This window comes from Anoplophora glabripennis, unplaced genomic scaffold (assembly GCF_000390285.2).
Source record: "Anoplophora glabripennis isolate ALB-LARVAE unplaced genomic scaffold, Agla_2.0 scaffold61, whole genome shotgun sequence".
Lineage (NCBI taxonomy): Eukaryota > Metazoa > Arthropoda > Insecta > Coleoptera > Cerambycidae > Anoplophora > Anoplophora glabripennis.
This window is the reverse complement of record NW_019416237.1, coordinates 1,098,903-1,117,325: the sequence shown is the minus strand read 5'-3', so window position 1 is coordinate 1,117,325 and position 18,423 is coordinate 1,098,903. Positions and strand designations below refer to the sequence as shown.

The following is an 18,423-nucleotide window of genomic DNA, read 5'->3' as shown; positions in this document are numbered from 1 at the left end:
TAATAATAATAATAATAATAATGATTTATTTTCCATTAAGACAGTATACATGTATAGGATTCGTCACATACTTAATTTAACATAAAAAAAAATGTAGAAATGTAGAATTCATTTAATTATTTTTCAAAATGTATTCAAAATTTCATATAGGGCCAGCGGAAGGCGCAAGCCATACAAGCTCCTGCTTGAACCGTCAACCTGGTAGGGACACCAAGGAAATAGTTTTAGAGGTAAATATGCTTTAATATTTGATAAGAAGTTTTCGAAAGAACTGTGGCTGGTTTCATTTGATGAAAGAAAAAACTATAATAGCATTATAAAACCTGATAAGATTCAGGTTTGTATACTTTATACTAATAACAATAACAATAATATCTCTACCCCCTCATTCTAACTACGAGAATTAGCCCAGAAGTAGGACTTGTGCGGGGGAGGAGGCGGCATATTATTATTATTATTAAGCAGGCCGCATTTGCGCCCAGGAACGACTTATGTTGGTAGGCCCTAACCACCATTCACTGCAGGAATGAGGGAAATCTGTAAAACCTCATTAATTAGGGGGGTGGTCAAATGCCAACCAGTGTCAATCTCTCACATTGACCCAAGCCAACATTCTTCCACCCTACCATACACACAGAGGCACAGAGGGTGCCAATCCTCCGTACAAGCATAGCTAATCTACGGTCTACCGGACGCAGGAATCGAACCCGGGCAGAATTAGCACACATTGATTAAAGTACTGATGCCTTAAACTCGACCGGTGAATCTATTGACATATATTTTTTAAACTTTAATACCTTGTATTTTCAAATAAAAAGTTGCATTAAAAAAAAAATGTAAATCCCATAAGCTGTCCTCATACCTGTACCACTGGTTTGTCGAGACTTAATTTTTTAAGGTTTTATTGTCATATAATTCAAGTACTATGCACACAAAATTTCATTTCAATATTTTCATTAATTCAGAAGATATTCAGACATCTTATTTTTTTAAATTCAACCTGTATCTCAAAAATGAACACTGCAAATATAAATGTTTATGTAATATATTAAAATTTGGACCTGGAACAAATTCCATTTTTTAGCATGTTGTGTTATATTATACGACTGGATGTAGGATATACTCTATAAAAATTGATTTGAGTAATGAGTAATAAAATATGCACAAACCTGATTTAGTATCATGGTGTGATGATTTATGCAAGTGTGGATCCTTCCCATCGTCTCTTATGACCTTCTTTGGTTCGCTATCCTAAAATAGAAGTTTTTCTATAAAATATTCTCATAGAAAATAACTTGCAAAATAACATACAAAAGGTGAATTCTGCATAGCTGGTGGATGAGTTATATTATCGGGTATGGCCATTACTTTATCTTTTAATCTGGAAGGACAAGCCTCGAAAATTACTAGAAATTCCTCAGTAAGTTGCTGAAGCAGTTCTGCAGTAACAGTCGGATCCACATACGAGTACCATTCTTTCTTTTCATTTGACAATGGAATTTCCCAATTTGACCATTTACTAGCCACAAGTATGCAAAAGCAAGCTACTACGGTGGGTTTATATTGAATACACATTGTCGTTAAGTGTAAGCTAAAATGTATATTTTGCTTAAAAAGTCCTAACGAATATTCATATTACCTTACCTATTACTTGCCATAAAATATGATGTCTGAGCTAAATCCTTACTAGCTCTTACTAAATGACAGCACCTTACAACGTGAGTGTGGGGATGATCAATGGCGACATCAAATCCTAAGGTTTGCAGCAGCACATTCTCATTGAACACTAAATCCTGAGATTGGGTTATATACCTGAAAAATGTGGAGTCTTAGTAAATGCCAATAGCTCTAATTTAAATGATTGTATAAATTTATTAACATGCACGAAGAAATGAAGATAAAAATACCTTTCTGAATTTAAATCTATATTTGTATCTCTTGGGTTGCGGCATATATTTGCGACTTTTATTACATATTCCAGCTTTCTTGGTTGCTCCTCCACTTTGGCTGCAAGAAAAAGTGCAGCTGCTGCCATCTGGTGCCATGGGAAGTGTGTAAATGAGTGGAACACATAGAAGCGATGCATGTACACGATTGCTGTGTTGATACATAATTGTGATCTAAGCTAAAGTTAAGGAAATGCTTTCGAAAAGACAATGAAAGAAAAATAAAACAAACATAATAGTACAAAATATAAATATTTTTGAGGCATGTTCTAATACTAGTTAATTTTTGACACTACATAGTAGGACAAATTTTTTTACTATCAAATGTTATAAAAATGCTCATTTTCACAATACATTTTAAGAAAATTACGTTAAAATTTACTAATGCAGAATGAACCGTTTAGTAACAGTAAAACTGTTTTGCAAACGGTAGTCATAAGATAAAAAATACTAATGTATACACAAATAACCAAGAGAGGTCAAACAAGATGTATATGATTGATCTGAATTTTTATATATTTAGATTATTAGAATTAATTTACTGCTTTTTTTGTTGTTGCTTCACAACATTTAAGTAAGTAAAATTTGGTCCAGATTTCTATTTAACTGCCTAACTTAAGATTTATACGAATTTTTAAATGTTGGTTTAGATTTAAAATTTAATAAGTCACGTCTTTTTCATAATGGAGATGCATACACCTGAAAAAAATCTACTATCCCAATGCAACTTGAAGTTAAAATTTCATCTCAGATGTAAAACTTGATAAGCCAGTTTAAATGGAAAGACCGACATTTCCAAGGTACCTGTAAGAAATTAGCATTTTTATAGCAATCCTGGCTGGAAACTGGAATAGTTTGGAGGGTAGCTCAGTATACCGAGCTACAGCACTTAGGCCCCATTGGGTTCCTTGTGCATTCACCCAGCGAGAGATCGGCTCTCCTGAGCCGTCAACCAGCCTATCAGAAAAAAAAGTGATGACATTCCTCATGGGGATCTCTCTAATGTAGGGCATAGAAGGCCACCGTTCTTCTAGCACGGATTCTCTCGTTGACCAGACACCAGTGCACTCACAGAGTACATGGGAAACTGTCTCGTCTTCCTGCTTACAACATCTACAGAGGGGTGTTTCACACTTCCTCATATTGTAGAGGTGTTTCCTTAGCCAACAGTGTCCTGTCTGAATACTCGTCATCAGACGAAGGCTTATCCTGAACATAGTCAGGTATTTTTTGGATGTGTCTTTGTTGGGGTATCCTAATAACTCCTTAGCAAATTGGCAGCTGATTATTTAATCCCACCGTGCTCTAAACTCTTTGTGGGTGTTTTCCTCAATCATTTCAAAAAGCGCTGACAGCAAGAGCACACTGGAGGGACTGGATCCAAATATAGTAAGACCCGATGCCCTCCTAGTTAGCTTGTCAGCTTCTTTATTGCCATTGCACTGGTCGTGTCCTTTAACTGAGCATACAGATGTAGGTAGCTGAGGCCACCACCAGCGCTTGGTGGCATTCCCATACCGATCTGGACATTATTTTCCGATTATGCACGATCAGTACCGATTGTGTACTATCTGTGTAGATTTTTTGCTATTATCTGCCTACGGGCAATTTCTTTAGCAGCTATGGTTATACCTGCTAGTGCCGCTTGTATCATGGTGGCACGTACATTCATAGCCCACTGATATCGGATGTGTAGGGATCTAGAATAGATCCCACATCCTGTACTTTCTTTCCTTTTTGAACCGCCAGTGAAGATGTTATTACACCCTCACTAGCGGTCTCCTCCTCATTTTTGATGAGTACTGTGTAGGGTCTGTCAAACACAAACTGAGGAGAAATGCTAGTGTCTGCCTGTAGAGGAGGCATCTTCCTGACGGCCTCATTCCATAGATAACATTTGACTTCTCCACGTCCTACATTTGGTTTAACATCATCGTTCTTGAAGCGAAGCATAGTTGTCAGAGCCACCTCCTTTAGCAATCCTGGCTGATTTTTAACTTTTTTTAAGTTTTACATTACTCAATAATTTAATTATATCAGGTATGTATTTGTGTTTTTTTCTTTTTCATACATAGGTACTATTCTGAATACATTTTTTATTTTATATAATTAATTAATTAATTTATTTATTTAACTGGATTTGTCGAGGTTAATTTAAAAAAATTTAGTGTTTAATCAACAATATCACACATTTTGTGGCAGAAATACTCAATTAAATGTAAAAAAATAAGAAAAGATTCTATAAATTAACAATTGTAGACTATAATATAATAGTTACAACTGTAGACTAAGTAATAGTTACTGGCCTTCTATGTAGTTTTTTCTTTAGTAGGTACACCTAGATATTTGGTATGACTTCATTTATGAGAAATTCAGGAAAATATTTAAAATTAATTTGAATTAGCTTAATATCTTTCTTTCTCGACAAAAATAAAAGTTTAGGTGTAAACACATGTTCATTTTAAAGTTAATTTTGAAGACTTTAGTGTATAGATTCAGATAAATTTAAATAAACTCGAATATTTAAAGTATAAGCTTTAAATAGAAAATGCCATATTTAAATTTTTATTAGTAATTCACAATTTTTTTGTTCTGTGCCATAACCATGTCTTGTTTGAAACTATAATCCAAAACAGCTTAATAGGAAATTTTTTATTCTACAAACACTATAATATAGAGTTTATCATATAGTCTATATGATCTACTATAATCAAATTTTGGTAATTGAAAATGGGGGTAGATACAAGTAAACTATCAGGTGTCATGCTAACAGATAGTTAGAAATCTTTTCATCCTGGATTGCAACAAAAGTTAAATTCTTCTGATTCCAATGTTTCTGGGGAAAAAACTAATTTCTTTACAATGATAAATTTTTCCGAAAATATTAGATCTCTGTTTCAGTATGTCCTGCTACCTGATTTTTTTTTTATGATTTATTATTTATTAATATCAACAGTAACCTACGCCAGTTTTTTATTTGGTTTGAATAATTAAAATTCCACGAGTTTTTGCTTATTTTTCTATTTTAGCTCTGGATTTGGGTTCTGTGTCTAAGCGACAAAATATGAGTATATAAACAACAAATATTTAACCATGTATGATTAAATAAGATAAATTTAGGGGCACTTGAAGTGGCAAAATACTTAAAAAAAAAGCGGTGCTAATAATACACAGTGACTGAACAAGCTACAGCAATTCATAACTCAAGAATATTCTTAATGTATGAAATATTCTGATATAAAGAATTTCAGAATTCCGTTTATTAACAATTTATCATAACTCACCCTGTATACGCTATCCCTAATCCCCTAATCTGTTGACATTGTACAAAAGCGCGTGAATTTTTGAAAACAAGAATAAGAAGATTGCACTGAAAATTATGTAAATAATAGACTTTTATCCAACTTAACGTATTTTTTAATACAAATAAATAGTTGCAACCAGGAGCGGCTCAAGGTAAAATTTTCGAATTTCCGGTCGAAAGGGTAATTTGGCGCCCCCTCTCCCTTACAACCAAAAATTATCACGGTGGAGAATAATTAGAAAAAAATAATCGTAATAATTTTCAATTTTTACCGCCGATTTGGCCCCTCACGATGAAGCGCCCCGGACAGTCGCCCGGGCCTTAAGCCGACCCTGGGTGCAATCATATTTGTGGTTTCGATGCAAATCAGTATGTGTACCGTCTCATTCAACAAGTTGATGCTTATAATAAAAAAATAAAGTCTAGTCTAGACGATTTATTAGTAATTCCAACACAGGAAGAGATAGTTATAAAACAAAATAATTTTTTAGATATTTGTAATAATTGAAAATATTATAAAGTTTTCTATTTAAAATCTTTTCCAATATAGAATGGGAATGACATTTTCGGGTACCTACAAAAAGCTGAATGACATTATGTTAAAAAAAAATCTTTTGAGATTTAGGTTTAAAAATTACGCAAACACAATGTAAAAGATAACCTTTATTTAGTGTGTTTGGCCCTGTTCTTTTATTCATCACTTTGCTGTAAAGGATTGTGCAATGCCAATAAAAAATTCGATTTTTTTAACCAAACCAATAATAGGTAGGCTTTAATGGAATCCATCTCAATAAAATGATGGATAACCACTTTCTTTTTTTATTGATGATAACAAGTTGCTTCGACCTTCAAATTATTTTTTATTTTTAACAATGAAAAGTCTATAGGTATAAATTATGAGGTAAATAACAATAAAATTTAATGAACATAAAAAATGTAAATACTTACTTAGTACTTTTTAAATTATTAAAATTAATTTTTTTCCAAGATATTTCAAAATTAACTAATTTGATAAAGTAGGTGTGCTCTTGCTGCTAAAACGCATATTTTTGAGATAAATTGCAAAATGTCAAATCACCATAGGAAACTATTGTATAGTGTCATGAGATCAACTTATTTTTGAAAATAATTATAATTCAACTAATCATGTTACCTATCAAAGAATTAAATATTATTCACATGGTTTACCTCGAATACTTTTTGAAATTAAATTTTATTAATTTTAAACATCCTTACGAACATGTGTTTATAAGAACTTTTTTTCAGTAATAATTGTAAATAAAATACACCATTAAAATTTGGCCAAGCATCGTAGTTCCATCCTGTATAGGTACTTATGATGACGCGCCGAAAGAAGAACCTTATAACAGCAATCTTTTTAAACTTTGTCAAAATGTCTGAACTCCGACATTAATACGTAAATACTGTAAAAGTAAACTTTTACTCAAATCCCGGAAAGTATTATCACTGGAATTGTGCTGAGGAAATAATATACAAACATCTGTCAAGTGCGCAAGTGTAAAACTTGTTGAAACTTGAAATGAAAATCGGGTATAAAATAATAGATCATGAAATCATATTTCGACAATGTTAATGAGATAACTCAAGTCCGATCTCTCAAGTCGTTGCGAGTTAGACGTAATAGTCGTTCTGGCATGTTATTTATCGAAAAAAAAAGTTGAAAACTGGAAATCCGCGCCAACATGCGACAGCGAGTGCCGAAAAATAAACGAGTGTGACAAGTGTTAAATACAAATTGTAACTGCGTATTGAGTGGTAAGATAAATTAGGTAATTTGAATTTATTTTTTATACCTACTACTAAATTTAAAATATAAGTCGCGGCGTATTTACTAGCAATTTCCGCTGTCATATGTAAACTGCTCGTCTTTAAATAGACGTGTGGTGTTTGTGAATGTACGTAAATATAACTAACAATAACATTATGACAAAGTTGTATGTATTTAAAAAACACATGTATTAAAGCTTTAAATAAGTAAACAATCAGATTCCTTCTTGTGTACATTATATTGTGATTGTGTTTTCCCTTGTAGATATAGGTATATTGAAGGTTTTCCTAAGGGCAATTTAAAGTTTTTTGGAAATATGATAAAATGTTTGCAATTTTATTTACTTATTCAAAATTTTGCTTCTTAATGGACTTCTAGTGGTACTAGAATGTTTAACCACTGTTGAAAAAGAAAATGTTATCTTTCTAATATAGTGCAACTTATATAATTCTTAAAAAAAAATAATGTGACTACTTCATAAATTTCTAATTTACCCTCAGTTGCCTATTTACTATCTACTTGTCCACAATTCCAGATTTCTTACAACATATTTATGTTTTTCTTTATTATACAGGCTGATTCAAAATTCAGTACAAAGAAATTAGTGGCGTATTTTTGAGGTAAAAATAAGACTTTTTATTCCTATAAATGTGGCCCCACAAATGCTTAGTTTTCGATATACAGGGTGTCAAAGTTCTTTATTTTTTCGATTTTTTTTAGGAATAATTTCCAAATAGATTTGAATGTTCGCATAAAACTTGGAGTACGGGGGTTTTTCAGGATGCTAAATTTAAATATATCATTGCTTTTGACGCTGCTTGTAGAGAGCTTCACCTATAAGGGTATTCTTGAATTAAATTGGCCCAAAACTTTTTGCTACTCTGTACATTGACGTTTCATATTAGTGCGTTTATTCTATTAATTTTAAGCAAAAAAAGTATACATTTTTGAAATCTTGATGAAGAGTTACTTTTAGGATACCATATTTTCAAATTTTATAACTATTTAGTGAAAAATTTTAAAATTTATTTTGGACCGACGTTTATAGGGAAAAATTTTTTTATTTTGACCTCAAAAATATGCCCCTAAATTTTTTGTAGTGAATTTTGAATCAGTCTTTATATTAATTTTCTTTTACAAAACAAAACGATATAATTTATGTGGTGCTTGGCACAATTTTTCCTAAAGAATTAACATTTTTTCCTTGATTAGTACAAATTCTACATCTAGAGCAAAATTGAAAATGTTTATGGGCATTCTCAAATATTCAGTACTTTTATGTAAAAACTCATCGTTCATCTAAGTATATAAAAAATTCCTGTAATACACTCGAAAACAAATATAATGCATAGTCTAATGCAAATTCTTCCCCATGGCATGAAAGATTAATGTTTTTCCAAGTTCAATGTATATCCAAAATAATTTTAAAATGATGTAAGAAAATAATATTAACTTGTATCTAATTACGTTTCCAATAAAATTTATCTCTTCCAGTAATTATCCACCTGATACTGTATACTTGAATTTATTTCTTATATTAAAAATGTCTTCTGGAAAAATAAACACTAATTTAAAAAGCATTATAGTAATATAAAAGTTCTTAAAGTTTATAGTACAGCTATAGCTAATTGAATATATACTATTTTTTGTTCATAGTATATATTTATTAGGCCACACATTATGATTAGCAAACTTTAATTTAAAAGTAAAGGTATAAATTATTTTTTTTCTAATATCAGCAAAACCCAACCTTACGGTTGGGTTTTCTTAAAATAATAAAATACTATTACTGAAAATAAACATACACACAAATGGGTATGTACTGCAGTAGAGCAATGTTTAGAACAAATTGTAATAGAATAATTAAATAAAAAAAAATATTCAACATAAATAAAAATGTTTAATAAATATAAAACTGTTAGATATTTTCAAATTTGTTTTATTCGTTTATTTTTTTTATTTACAATGTAGGTATTTATAATACAATTAACTAACACTGCAAATTAATAATACTTGGAACAAAACATATAAAATGAGTTGAAGAAAAATGATGACCTACAACAAATTCAAAATATTTCCAAAAACGGTCCCTAAAAATTGTAGAAATAAAACGCATTAGCTATTAAAAATTACAAAATAAAATAAGGTTTTAATTAGATTAAGGTAGAGGACACCGAAGAATATGTAGATACGCAGAAATGTATTGTATCTTTAAATAGGGGGAAAACACGTCATTGCAAAATATGGCGCAATAGCTCTCAGGTGACCTATAAAATTATAACGGCAATTCACCTGTAAATTTTAGATGTTACCTGTAATAGAGATAAGGTATTTATCATCCGTTATGTTCCCAAAATTTTTTTAGAAACATAACGAAAATTGAGCAAAAGAACATGCCTCTTACATACAATCATGTCAATGACATGGTCGTCCAAAGTTTGCAAGGATAAGGATACACTTTAAGCTTCTGGCCCATGTCCTGGATAAAATTTGCGGCTTGTTGCCTGTATGAAAGTTCTTTGTGGGCATCGTAACCACATTTTCTTGACGGTGTATTTTCAAGTTGTTCTTTTGTAAAATACCATTTGTCGCTACTGCTTGGGTTAGCCATTTACACTTACACGACAAAAAGATCAATGCAGATGGCGTTGCGTGTAAAATTAAAAATCCGATTCATTTGACTAATGCAAAACAATAAATATTTCTAATATTCATAATCACTAAAGAGTTACTGAAATAACTCGCGAAATTAATACTGGCGGTCACTTATCACAATTTTTTATAATACGTGAGGGTAAATTGTTGTTGCGTCACTATTAATTTAGGGTTTCCCAGTTCGTCCACTCGTGCATACTATTATACTGTTTTATAAGGTAAATATTACTTTGTAATTGATATAACTTATTTCAAAATATGCAGTTCAGTTTTCTTAATAATTTATAATAGTTTTTAGCGACTACGAGGTAGTTTATTACTTATTAAAGATATACATACACAAAAGTCGTAGAAATTGATGTTATTCACTGTCCGATGGCCGACCAACCACAGTAAGTAACATAACAACTGTAGCACCAATTTTTTTTATCACTAAATAACTTTTTTCTTATGTTCTAAATTAGCAAATTACTAAACTAATTTCTAAAGTTATTGCACTTCAAACACACGCAAATTGTCCAAATTAGTCCTCATAACAAACTCTCAAACATCAATATAAAACATGGCCGACGGACCAGTTCCGGTACAAAAATCAGCGTGTACTATTGGTTCCCCCCTATAAAATTAGAGCGGTAATTTTAAATTTTCTACCTGCTTTAAAACTATTCCTGCAATTTCTGGGAAAGGGGCGTTTATTTTTGTGGTCCTCGTTTCAGGTATAAATTTCTTTGTTTCATTGACCTCACAACTGCAAATGCTATGTCATGACAAATAATTTTTTCAATATATATACCATAACCATACATAACCTTAAATTATGTTATTTCAGAATACAGACGCAAGCGTCTATGAAAATAAAAGCAAAAGCTCATAATATGTCCACAAAGCCAGAAAGTGATGCAGCAGCTGCTTTAAGAGCAGAATTAGAAATCGAATTGCAAAATAAAAAACAATGCTCTTATGAAACTTACGAGTGTACCCAGCTTACTTTGGATGGTTTCAAGTACTGTTCTAAACATATTCTTCAGGACAAAAATGCACCTTTTAAACAATGTTCATTCGTATACACCAACAACGGGAAAAGATGCCACTTGCCTGCACCTAGAGGAGATAAAAAAGATTATGGGTAATGAATATATCTAATATTTTTCACCACTTCAAGTTTCAAATTTGTCAAACCATTTAAAAAATATTTGAATTATAATTTCTTATCTGCTATTTCAAAATAAGGTAGTAATAATTATCCAAAATAAAAATCGTTCTTTGCATGCTATTACACATTAATTAGTATAATTATATTGTAGATATTGTAATGAACATGCCTTAAAAGCTACATTGTCAAGAAATAAACAAAATTCTAAATATCCTCCACCGAATACAGCAGAAGTTTTATTGCAGTCTTTGTCTCATTATGTTAAAAAACCACGTAATCGAGCAACATATCCACCCAATGCTCAACACACCGATGAAGGAGATAGAACAATATTAGATGATGTGGGAGAAGCAAAAGTTACTAAAAGTTTGGATCCATTCAGTATGAATTTAACATAATTATTAGCCCAAAAAGAGCACTAACGTACTTTTTTTTAGTGGATCTTGATGCCAGTAGTATTTATAACAAACAGTGCAGTGACGTTTTGGATTTTTGTAGCGAATCAGAAAGTGATGTTGAGGCATCAACATTTGCATCAGTCTGGCACGATGCCCAGGGTGACAGTTCTGATAATGAAAGTATCGATTCTGAACAAGAAGATGTATTAAAGTAGGTAAATTTTTTATCACTATTTTAGAATTAGTTATGCAATTATTGGTCAAATCGAATTATTTTATTTTATTTTAGGCATGCGAATGTTTACACAGCTGAAGAAATTACTCTAGTTACTAGAGATAAACTAATAAGGCTGCAGTCTTTATACATTGAGCAATATCGTCATTTACAGCATATGTTGAGAGAGAAAAGAAAAAAGTTTCTTCATTCTTTAAAAAGGGAAAAGGAAACATGTTGTAGGTTTATTAATTGAGAGTTTATATTACACGAACTAAATTGTTTAAAATGTGAAAGAAATTTTTTCAATGTTCAGATTTATTGTGTTTTTAGGTAATATTTATAACCAAGTTCGTGACAATCCCAAAGAACAGAGGCTATATAAGAAATTAAAGGCTTACAATAATTATCATAAAGCATATGGCGTTGATGCTATACTGAATAAAAGATTACGAGATTTAAGGGCAAAGGTATGGAGCAGTTTTACAATTGTATTAACCTTTTACACCCTGCCGTTTATAATTTCAGATTACTGACGGGGTTGCTCCCAAGGGACACAGTTATTCAAAATGTTTATTTACTGAAGGCGGAGTAAAATGTGGGGAAAGAACATTGCCTCTGGCTAGGCATTGTCGAAAACATATATTAGAGGTAAACATTTTCAAAATCTTATTCAAATTCATTGGGTTTGTTTGTGTAAGCTTTGTGGTGCAAAAATAGAAAAAAAATTAAAGAAATTATTTAATTGAAAGAAGTATCACAAATTTTCCACTTTTGTGAATTTTTTTTGTAAGGTGAAATATGACAGTAGGAAATAAATATTTTACATCAAATTAACACATCATTAAAAATGGGCCCCAATTTCAAAGTTGATTGTCTTGTCAATGGCTAATCCGATTTTGACAATTTTAAATATAATTTATAAATTATATATAATATAATATAAATTATATTATATTTTTGATTAAGGGGTAAGACCACTGTATAATTTTTTCAGAAAATATTTTTATTTTTTTTTGATTTAATAGATGTTTTGAACCTTCTAGCATAAGGAATAATTTTTTTTATTACTCGTGCAGGATAAGTCCAATCATTTCGCTTGTTTTTTAGGTTGGTAAATAATTGTTTGCCTATTTGTCTTATTTATTTGCGTGTGGTAATCATACTTGTCGCCCGCAAATTGACAATAAAACATGCAAAGTTTAAATAATCTACGCAAATATATGCTAGAACCTAGAGCATTCGTAATAAAAAATAGTATGTCCAATTCGTGCAGTTGTCTATTGCCGACTTGAGCGAATGAGCGAACTAACTTCGTGTGTTTAACTCTGCTCTCATGGGCAATAGACAACTTACCACCCTTATTGCACAATATACTATTTTTTATTTGATATTACAAACTCTCCCAAGCATGTTGGACTGCTCTGAAACAACTACCTGCGACACGTAGATACTCGTTGGAAGGGTACAAACAACCTTGCCTTTTGATTTTTAACTTCTGGAATACACTAACAGAAGTCGTTAGAAGGAGTTTGTGTTTAATTAGAAGCATTTCCAAATGAAAGTATGTTAGTATAGCGTATCTCGGTGGCGGCTCGTGACATTGAGAACAGGTGAAGCATATTCACTGATTGACTAAAAAAAAAGTGCTTCTGGTGAAAATTTTCAAGGTCAAACTGCTTTAAATGAATGGAAATTTTTAGTTGCATTTGCAATATTACCGAAAAACTGATGTTTGTGAGAGGGATCTTCATTTAGATTTTATAAAAAATAGAAATATTAGTTCGGCTTGTGGACTTCTGCAAACATTAACGCACACCATACATGTATGTTCCAAGGAAGCTTTATGGTTACGACAACCTCACGTGACGTTTCCAAAATTGTTAAATCTCTTCTTATTCCACATACCCAATTTTACACCCACAATTTAAACATGGCATACAGAAAAAATTTTTTAAATGAACACTTCCACACAACCACTAATACTCTGAATACCATTCAATACAAAACTTTCGAACGTACACGTTGTCTTTTGACTTCCCCTTTTTTCCATATCGGGAGAATAAGGCACAGGTCTCTCGCAATTTAAAAAATCCTTTATGTCCTCAATTTTCCATCTGGAAAATGGCGTTTTCAATAAAATACATTATACAAAACAAATATTAACAAAGAACCTTTATAATCGTGCACTAGGCAACGCGTATTGTATAAACTGAAACTGTTAAAGGCAGGCAACGGGTGATGTTGCTTCAATTTTTGCGTCACTCGTTCCCCCACGCCGTAGTTTAATCATGTATTGGCCGCCTCGTTGCCATGACAAGAAACAAACACAATACATTTTCAGTATAGGATTATATCTAAATTATAAAATTTATATAAAATTAAAAATAATTTTAAATTGCACAACCAAACGGAAATTTTAGGTGAAGCGGTGCGTCACTTGCGTCACCTGATGAGCCGCCACTGACGTATCTCAGAACTTTAAAGGCATTTTTCTTGAAACATGATGGTTTAAAATGGCAAGCAGCATAATTCCAATAATTTTCATTCTATTCACTCCAAATTTATAAAATAACATAAAGAGAAGTACAGATAGATATGGAATTTTCTATAAGTTGATTTTAACATTATTAGTCCAGGAAAATTAGACGAAAATAGGGCCGAACCTCGGAATTACATAAAGAAGGTTCGATTTTGATGGGACAAAGTGCGTTCTCTTCGTAATTGCATGTACATCAAAGTCTACAACATCTCATGCGGCGCTAATTTGTTTATTTATAAATAATCAATTATTATTAACAAATAATCGTATTTGGGATATTATGTGGGGTGGAAACGGCTAATCTTGATGCGGTAAAGCTCATTCTTCTTCTTATTAGTTGTACTTTAACTGTAAAGGACCCCCACCGATCTTCATTTGTTTATCGGTTTTTATTTGATTGTTATAAACAAATTAGACGTGATATCTGCGGTCGGGAGTAGGACTAGCCGATTTGGACGGGATGAACGTGGTTTTATATAGAAAGATCAAGATCATAAAGGCTCCGACTGATCTTCATTTTCAATTTATGGTCATAAGTAATTTGCACTGGCCATCTGTGGACGGGACTTGGAATTTTTGTTTCAATGTGTAAACAGTAAACAAGACGAACGTACTAGTCGAGATTATTGAAGTATATGTACTTTGAATTTTTGTGGTCAGTTTTGAGTAAGTGGTCAATTTTCAAGATGGATTGTGTAAATTCTGGTGAACGTTGCTTTATTTGTGGCAAGGACGTACCTGTTCTCATTGCAGTGGGCGAAAACGGCAAGCAAAAATTGAAACTAACCTCAATTGAGTAAAACGATGGTAATATTACGTTTCTGAATAAATCTGCCCAAATACATGTTCACACTGATTGATAACAGCCCAATTTGTATATACTAATTCATTGAAGATCAATGAACAAATGAAAGTCAGTCTGCCCTTAGTGGCCCTTAGTGGTTCTGGATTACCTTGTAATCCAAGTACGAGAAGAGCGTCAATTACCACGTGAAAATCTCCCTCTCCCAGTCCGATTGCTTAATTTGCCCTTAATGATCGAATAAAAATCAATAAACAAATGAAGCAACTAATCAGAAGAAGAATGGGCTCTACCGCATCAAAATTGGCTTTTTCCAACCCACGTAATATCCGAAATATGCTAATTTGTTAATAATAATTGACTATTAATAAATAAACAAATTAGCGCCGCATGAGACGTTGTAGACTTTGATCTACATGCAATTACGAAGAGAACGCACTTTGTCTCATCAAAATCGAACCTTCTTTATCCAATTCTGAGGTGAAATGCTAATTTTCCTGGACTATATTTATTGCCAAATGATTGTTCCTGTTTTTGTGAAAAATTGAACTTTACTTTAAATGCTCGGCAATGACAAAAATTAATCCCATATTTCTCTAGCCATACTCATGTAGATTAAGAAGAATTTTTTAATTTTTTTTCCCCGATTTAAATCTACATCAGTTACAGTGCGCCTCAAATTCAACATGCCTTGTGAGAATGCCTCCAGAGTTGTCATTTTGTACTGTTTAAGAATAAAATATATTTTTTAAAACATTTAAAGACATGTTAATAACATCTTTGAATATGATTTTCTTCCATTAAAAAAAAAAAACAAAAAACGCTTTATTTTAGAATTTTACAGCGGTGTTACCCCTTAACGATGCCAAGATAGAAGTTTTGATTGAAATTTCAGTTTTTGACATGTGCAGGGTGCAAGAAACATTAACTTTTTTCCTTAGAATTTGGAACATTCTGTACGGTGTGCTAGCTAAAATAGTAAATGTGTGTTTGAATCAAACTCCAATCTCATTTTTCTTAATCATTTCTCATTAATTAACATTAATTGAGATATAAAATTAAATTAAAATACCAGTTTATTGCAAATATTTAAAAACTTAAGACGTAACAGTAAAAAAGTGACAATATGGGTAGATAATTCAGCCCTAAGCCCTTATTTGCCTTCTGTTATGACAATGAAGACATGCTCAGGGAAATATGGAACGATACTGATCAGGAAAACATTGTCTATAAGTAAAGCTCTTATTAATAGTATCAATTGATTTTCTTTGCCTTCGTCATGGATTTTGTTCCCTCTTGACATTAATTTTTTATCATTGTTATCACTGTTATGTTAATATTCTAAATCTTTAACTGTGTACTCAAATTATTAACAATAGAGAAAATAACGTCAATCGAAAACAAATTGTTCAGAAAAAGAGTACAGTTTGATACAAGTAGATATTTACTGTCTCAACTGGAGCACTCTGACGTTCTTAGTCTAAGTTAGGAATCTTTGACATGCCTTGCCGTTCTCGGGTCAGGCTCTGTAGGGGGGAACCTGCTATTAGAAAGCCTAGATGCCCTGATGTTCACTTTGATTCTTGTTGTTGGATCTAAAGCCATCAAGCTGAGGACTCTGATGAGACTTTTGAAGAGTCACCACTGAAGATCCTGACAGTGAAGAATTGCAAAATATTTGAAAGCATTGGGTGCAACCAGTGGAAAATCTCAGAGGAATTATTGTCTGAGTTCCGTCCGTAGCGGCTTTAGAACTAACAAGAACCAAAATGAACATCATTGCGGGGCTAGGGCTTCTGACAGTGGGTCCTCCTAAGAACAAAAAGAGCAGGTCGAAAATTTCTAGCCGAGGCTAAGAAAGTGCGAAGTCTGTAACTGGTGGTAACCAGGTCTTTGCATAACCCGAAAAGCCATTGTACTCAAATATTAGCATTTGCATTGAAAGGTGTAAATCGACTATCACAACCTCTGACCTAAAATGCAAGAAGATAACAAAATTAGATTAGCCACTTGTGAAAAAAACATTTTCAATGTTTTAATCAATGTGTTCATTTTTATGTGAAATATAAATATATCATTGTTTGCTGTAAACATATTCTGATAGAAATTTCACATTGTTGCAGGATCCAAATCAGGTGTTGTTTAAAGCTTGCGGTAAAATTAATGGTGATGTGGAATGTAATACTCCAATCGAAGCCATTTTTGATGATTCAATGTGTCGTTTACACATGGATATACCACCTTTACGGTCGTATAATCAACCTAGAGTAAGTGCAATAAATACATGCTTCATCGTGGACTAGTTCAGGATGAGTTTACACATGAAGCACAAGGACAGTTCGAATTTTAGACTTTTAAATTCAAACTGCCTGTCCTTCATGGCCTTTAAACTCATCCTGAATTCGTTCAAGACCGTGACTGTGAACAAAAAGTAATATAGCAGTTGAAATTTTCAAATGCTTGATTTTAATATTTTATTTGTAGAAAGACTCTGAATCGGATCCTGATGACTCTGCCGAAGCCGTATCACATTTTCCTCTTTTTAATGAAAGTGTCAAGACCGAACTGATAGATTATAGTTTATCCCAAGAAATTCCTAAAATGGAAACGGTACCTTCCATGTTATTCGAAGAAACCCAGAGCATGGTAACGGACAGTCAAGATCAAGCAAGAAATTCCCCTCTTCCACCTGAAATGTTATTCAATGGGATGGCTGAACCCATGAATATAGTGGACGATTTATCTAACATTTCAAAATCAAATGATGAAGAAATTAAAATGGATAGTAGTCAGATAACATGCGGATATGAGCAAGAGCAGATCTCGCATAATTTGGATTTAGAAGAAAACCCCCTTTTGGATGAGAGCGAAGTTAAACCAAATTTAGAAAACAGTCAAATAAACATCGAAATGGAAAATGCGTTGGATGAATTAAGTGATACTCATGTGGAAGTTAAGCAAGATAATGAACTTGGAAGTAAGGAACTTATAGGCGATGATATAGATACGAAAGTGTCAGAGGAGAAAGATACCAGTTTGGGAGAATGTAATGAAGTTAATGCGATTCCAGAGATGGAGGATTTAAATATTGATAAATCAGAGAATTTATTAGAACAGTCTTAAAATGGACGAAAACTGAGTTATTAATAGTTTGTAGTTTTTGAATTTATGTTAAATTAAGTTTTTTACCAAGTATTTTGTTTACTATTTTCATAATAAAATTTTATATAAAAAATAAAAATTATAAAATTTAAAAGAAATTTACTGTTTTTCAGACCCCACTGTTTTAAAAATTAAATATTGTAAATATATTTTGACAAAAATATTCATGAAAGTAGGGGAATTTGATGTTTGCAACTGGAAATTTTGTGAAAGCTGGTCCTGGGTTCTTGAAAGAGAAAACTATTTGTGGTTTTGAAACCTTTATAAGAGGTTGTTGGGGGATTAAAAAACATTATGGAGTTCAGTCGAGAAAAAATTTAATGCATAAATACCAATTAGTATGTAAAAATAAATTACAGTGACCTGGATTTTTTTTTATAAGTCGGGGAAAACCTAGAAGTCGGGGAATTTTTTATTACTTTTGAACTGTGAACCCTGTTTTAGTGACACAGTAGGAT

At 32.1% G+C, this 18,423-nt stretch overlaps 2 protein-coding genes across 5 annotated transcripts in view; one reads left to right on the top strand and one right to left on the bottom strand.

The window, feature by feature from the left end:
- LOC108917730 (cyclin-T2) overlaps positions 1 to 9,743 on the bottom strand; it is a 21,541-nt gene extending 11,798 nt beyond the window's left edge. For all 3 annotated transcript variants that reach the window (XR_001964807.1, XM_018724472.1, XM_023455670.1), the window contains exons 1-5: positions 9,496 to 9,743; positions 1,908 to 2,120; positions 1,645 to 1,812; positions 1,312 to 1,591; positions 1,170 to 1,251 (exon numbers count right to left, since the gene is read on the bottom strand). Coding sequence is in view for 2 of the 3 variants with exons in the window: in XM_018724472.1 (XP_018579988.1) it covers positions 1,170 to 1,251; positions 1,312 to 1,591; positions 1,645 to 1,812; positions 1,908 to 2,120; positions 9,496 to 9,650 (898 nt within the window). In the remaining variant the exon portion in view is untranslated. The remainder of the gene's footprint in view (positions 1 to 1,169; positions 1,252 to 1,311; positions 1,592 to 1,644; positions 1,813 to 1,907; positions 2,121 to 9,495) is intronic.
- An 89-nt stretch (positions 9,744 to 9,832) lies between these two features.
- Positions 9,833 to 17,991, top strand: LOC108917731 (KAT8 regulatory NSL complex subunit 2). 2 transcript variants are annotated; one of them, XM_018724473.1, is made up of 10 exons: positions 9,833 to 9,912; positions 9,986 to 10,086; positions 10,524 to 10,820; positions 10,999 to 11,228; positions 11,285 to 11,456; positions 11,535 to 11,698; positions 11,793 to 11,929; positions 11,988 to 12,110; positions 16,927 to 17,070; positions 17,288 to 17,991. In XM_018724473.1, the coding sequence occupies exons 2-10, from the start codon at positions 10,070 to 10,072 to the stop codon at positions 17,924 to 17,926; spliced, it is 1,923 nt and encodes a 640-aa protein (XP_018579989.1). In that variant the 5' UTR covers positions 9,833 to 9,912; positions 9,986 to 10,069; the 3' UTR covers positions 17,927 to 17,991. The 2 variants fall into 2 exon arrangements, with proteins under 2 accessions (XP_018579989.1, XP_023311442.1); XM_023455674.1 differs by lacking the exons at positions 9,833 to 9,912; positions 9,986 to 10,086 and adding an exon at positions 10,371 to 10,410.
- Positions 17,992 to 18,423: the final 432 nt, after the last annotated feature.

What these genes read in the sequence shown, in the direction of transcription:
- LOC108917731 (XM_018724473.1), top strand. An exon ending in GGAGATAAAAAAGATTATGG is followed by an intron (nt 10,821 to 10,998) that starts GTAATGAATATA and finishes ATTATATTGTAG; the next exon opens with ATATTGTAATGAACATGCCT. An exon ending in TACGAGATTTAAGGGCAAAG is followed by an intron (nt 11,930 to 11,987) that starts GTATGGAGCAGT and finishes TTATAATTTCAG; the next exon opens with ATTACTGACGGGGTTGCTCC.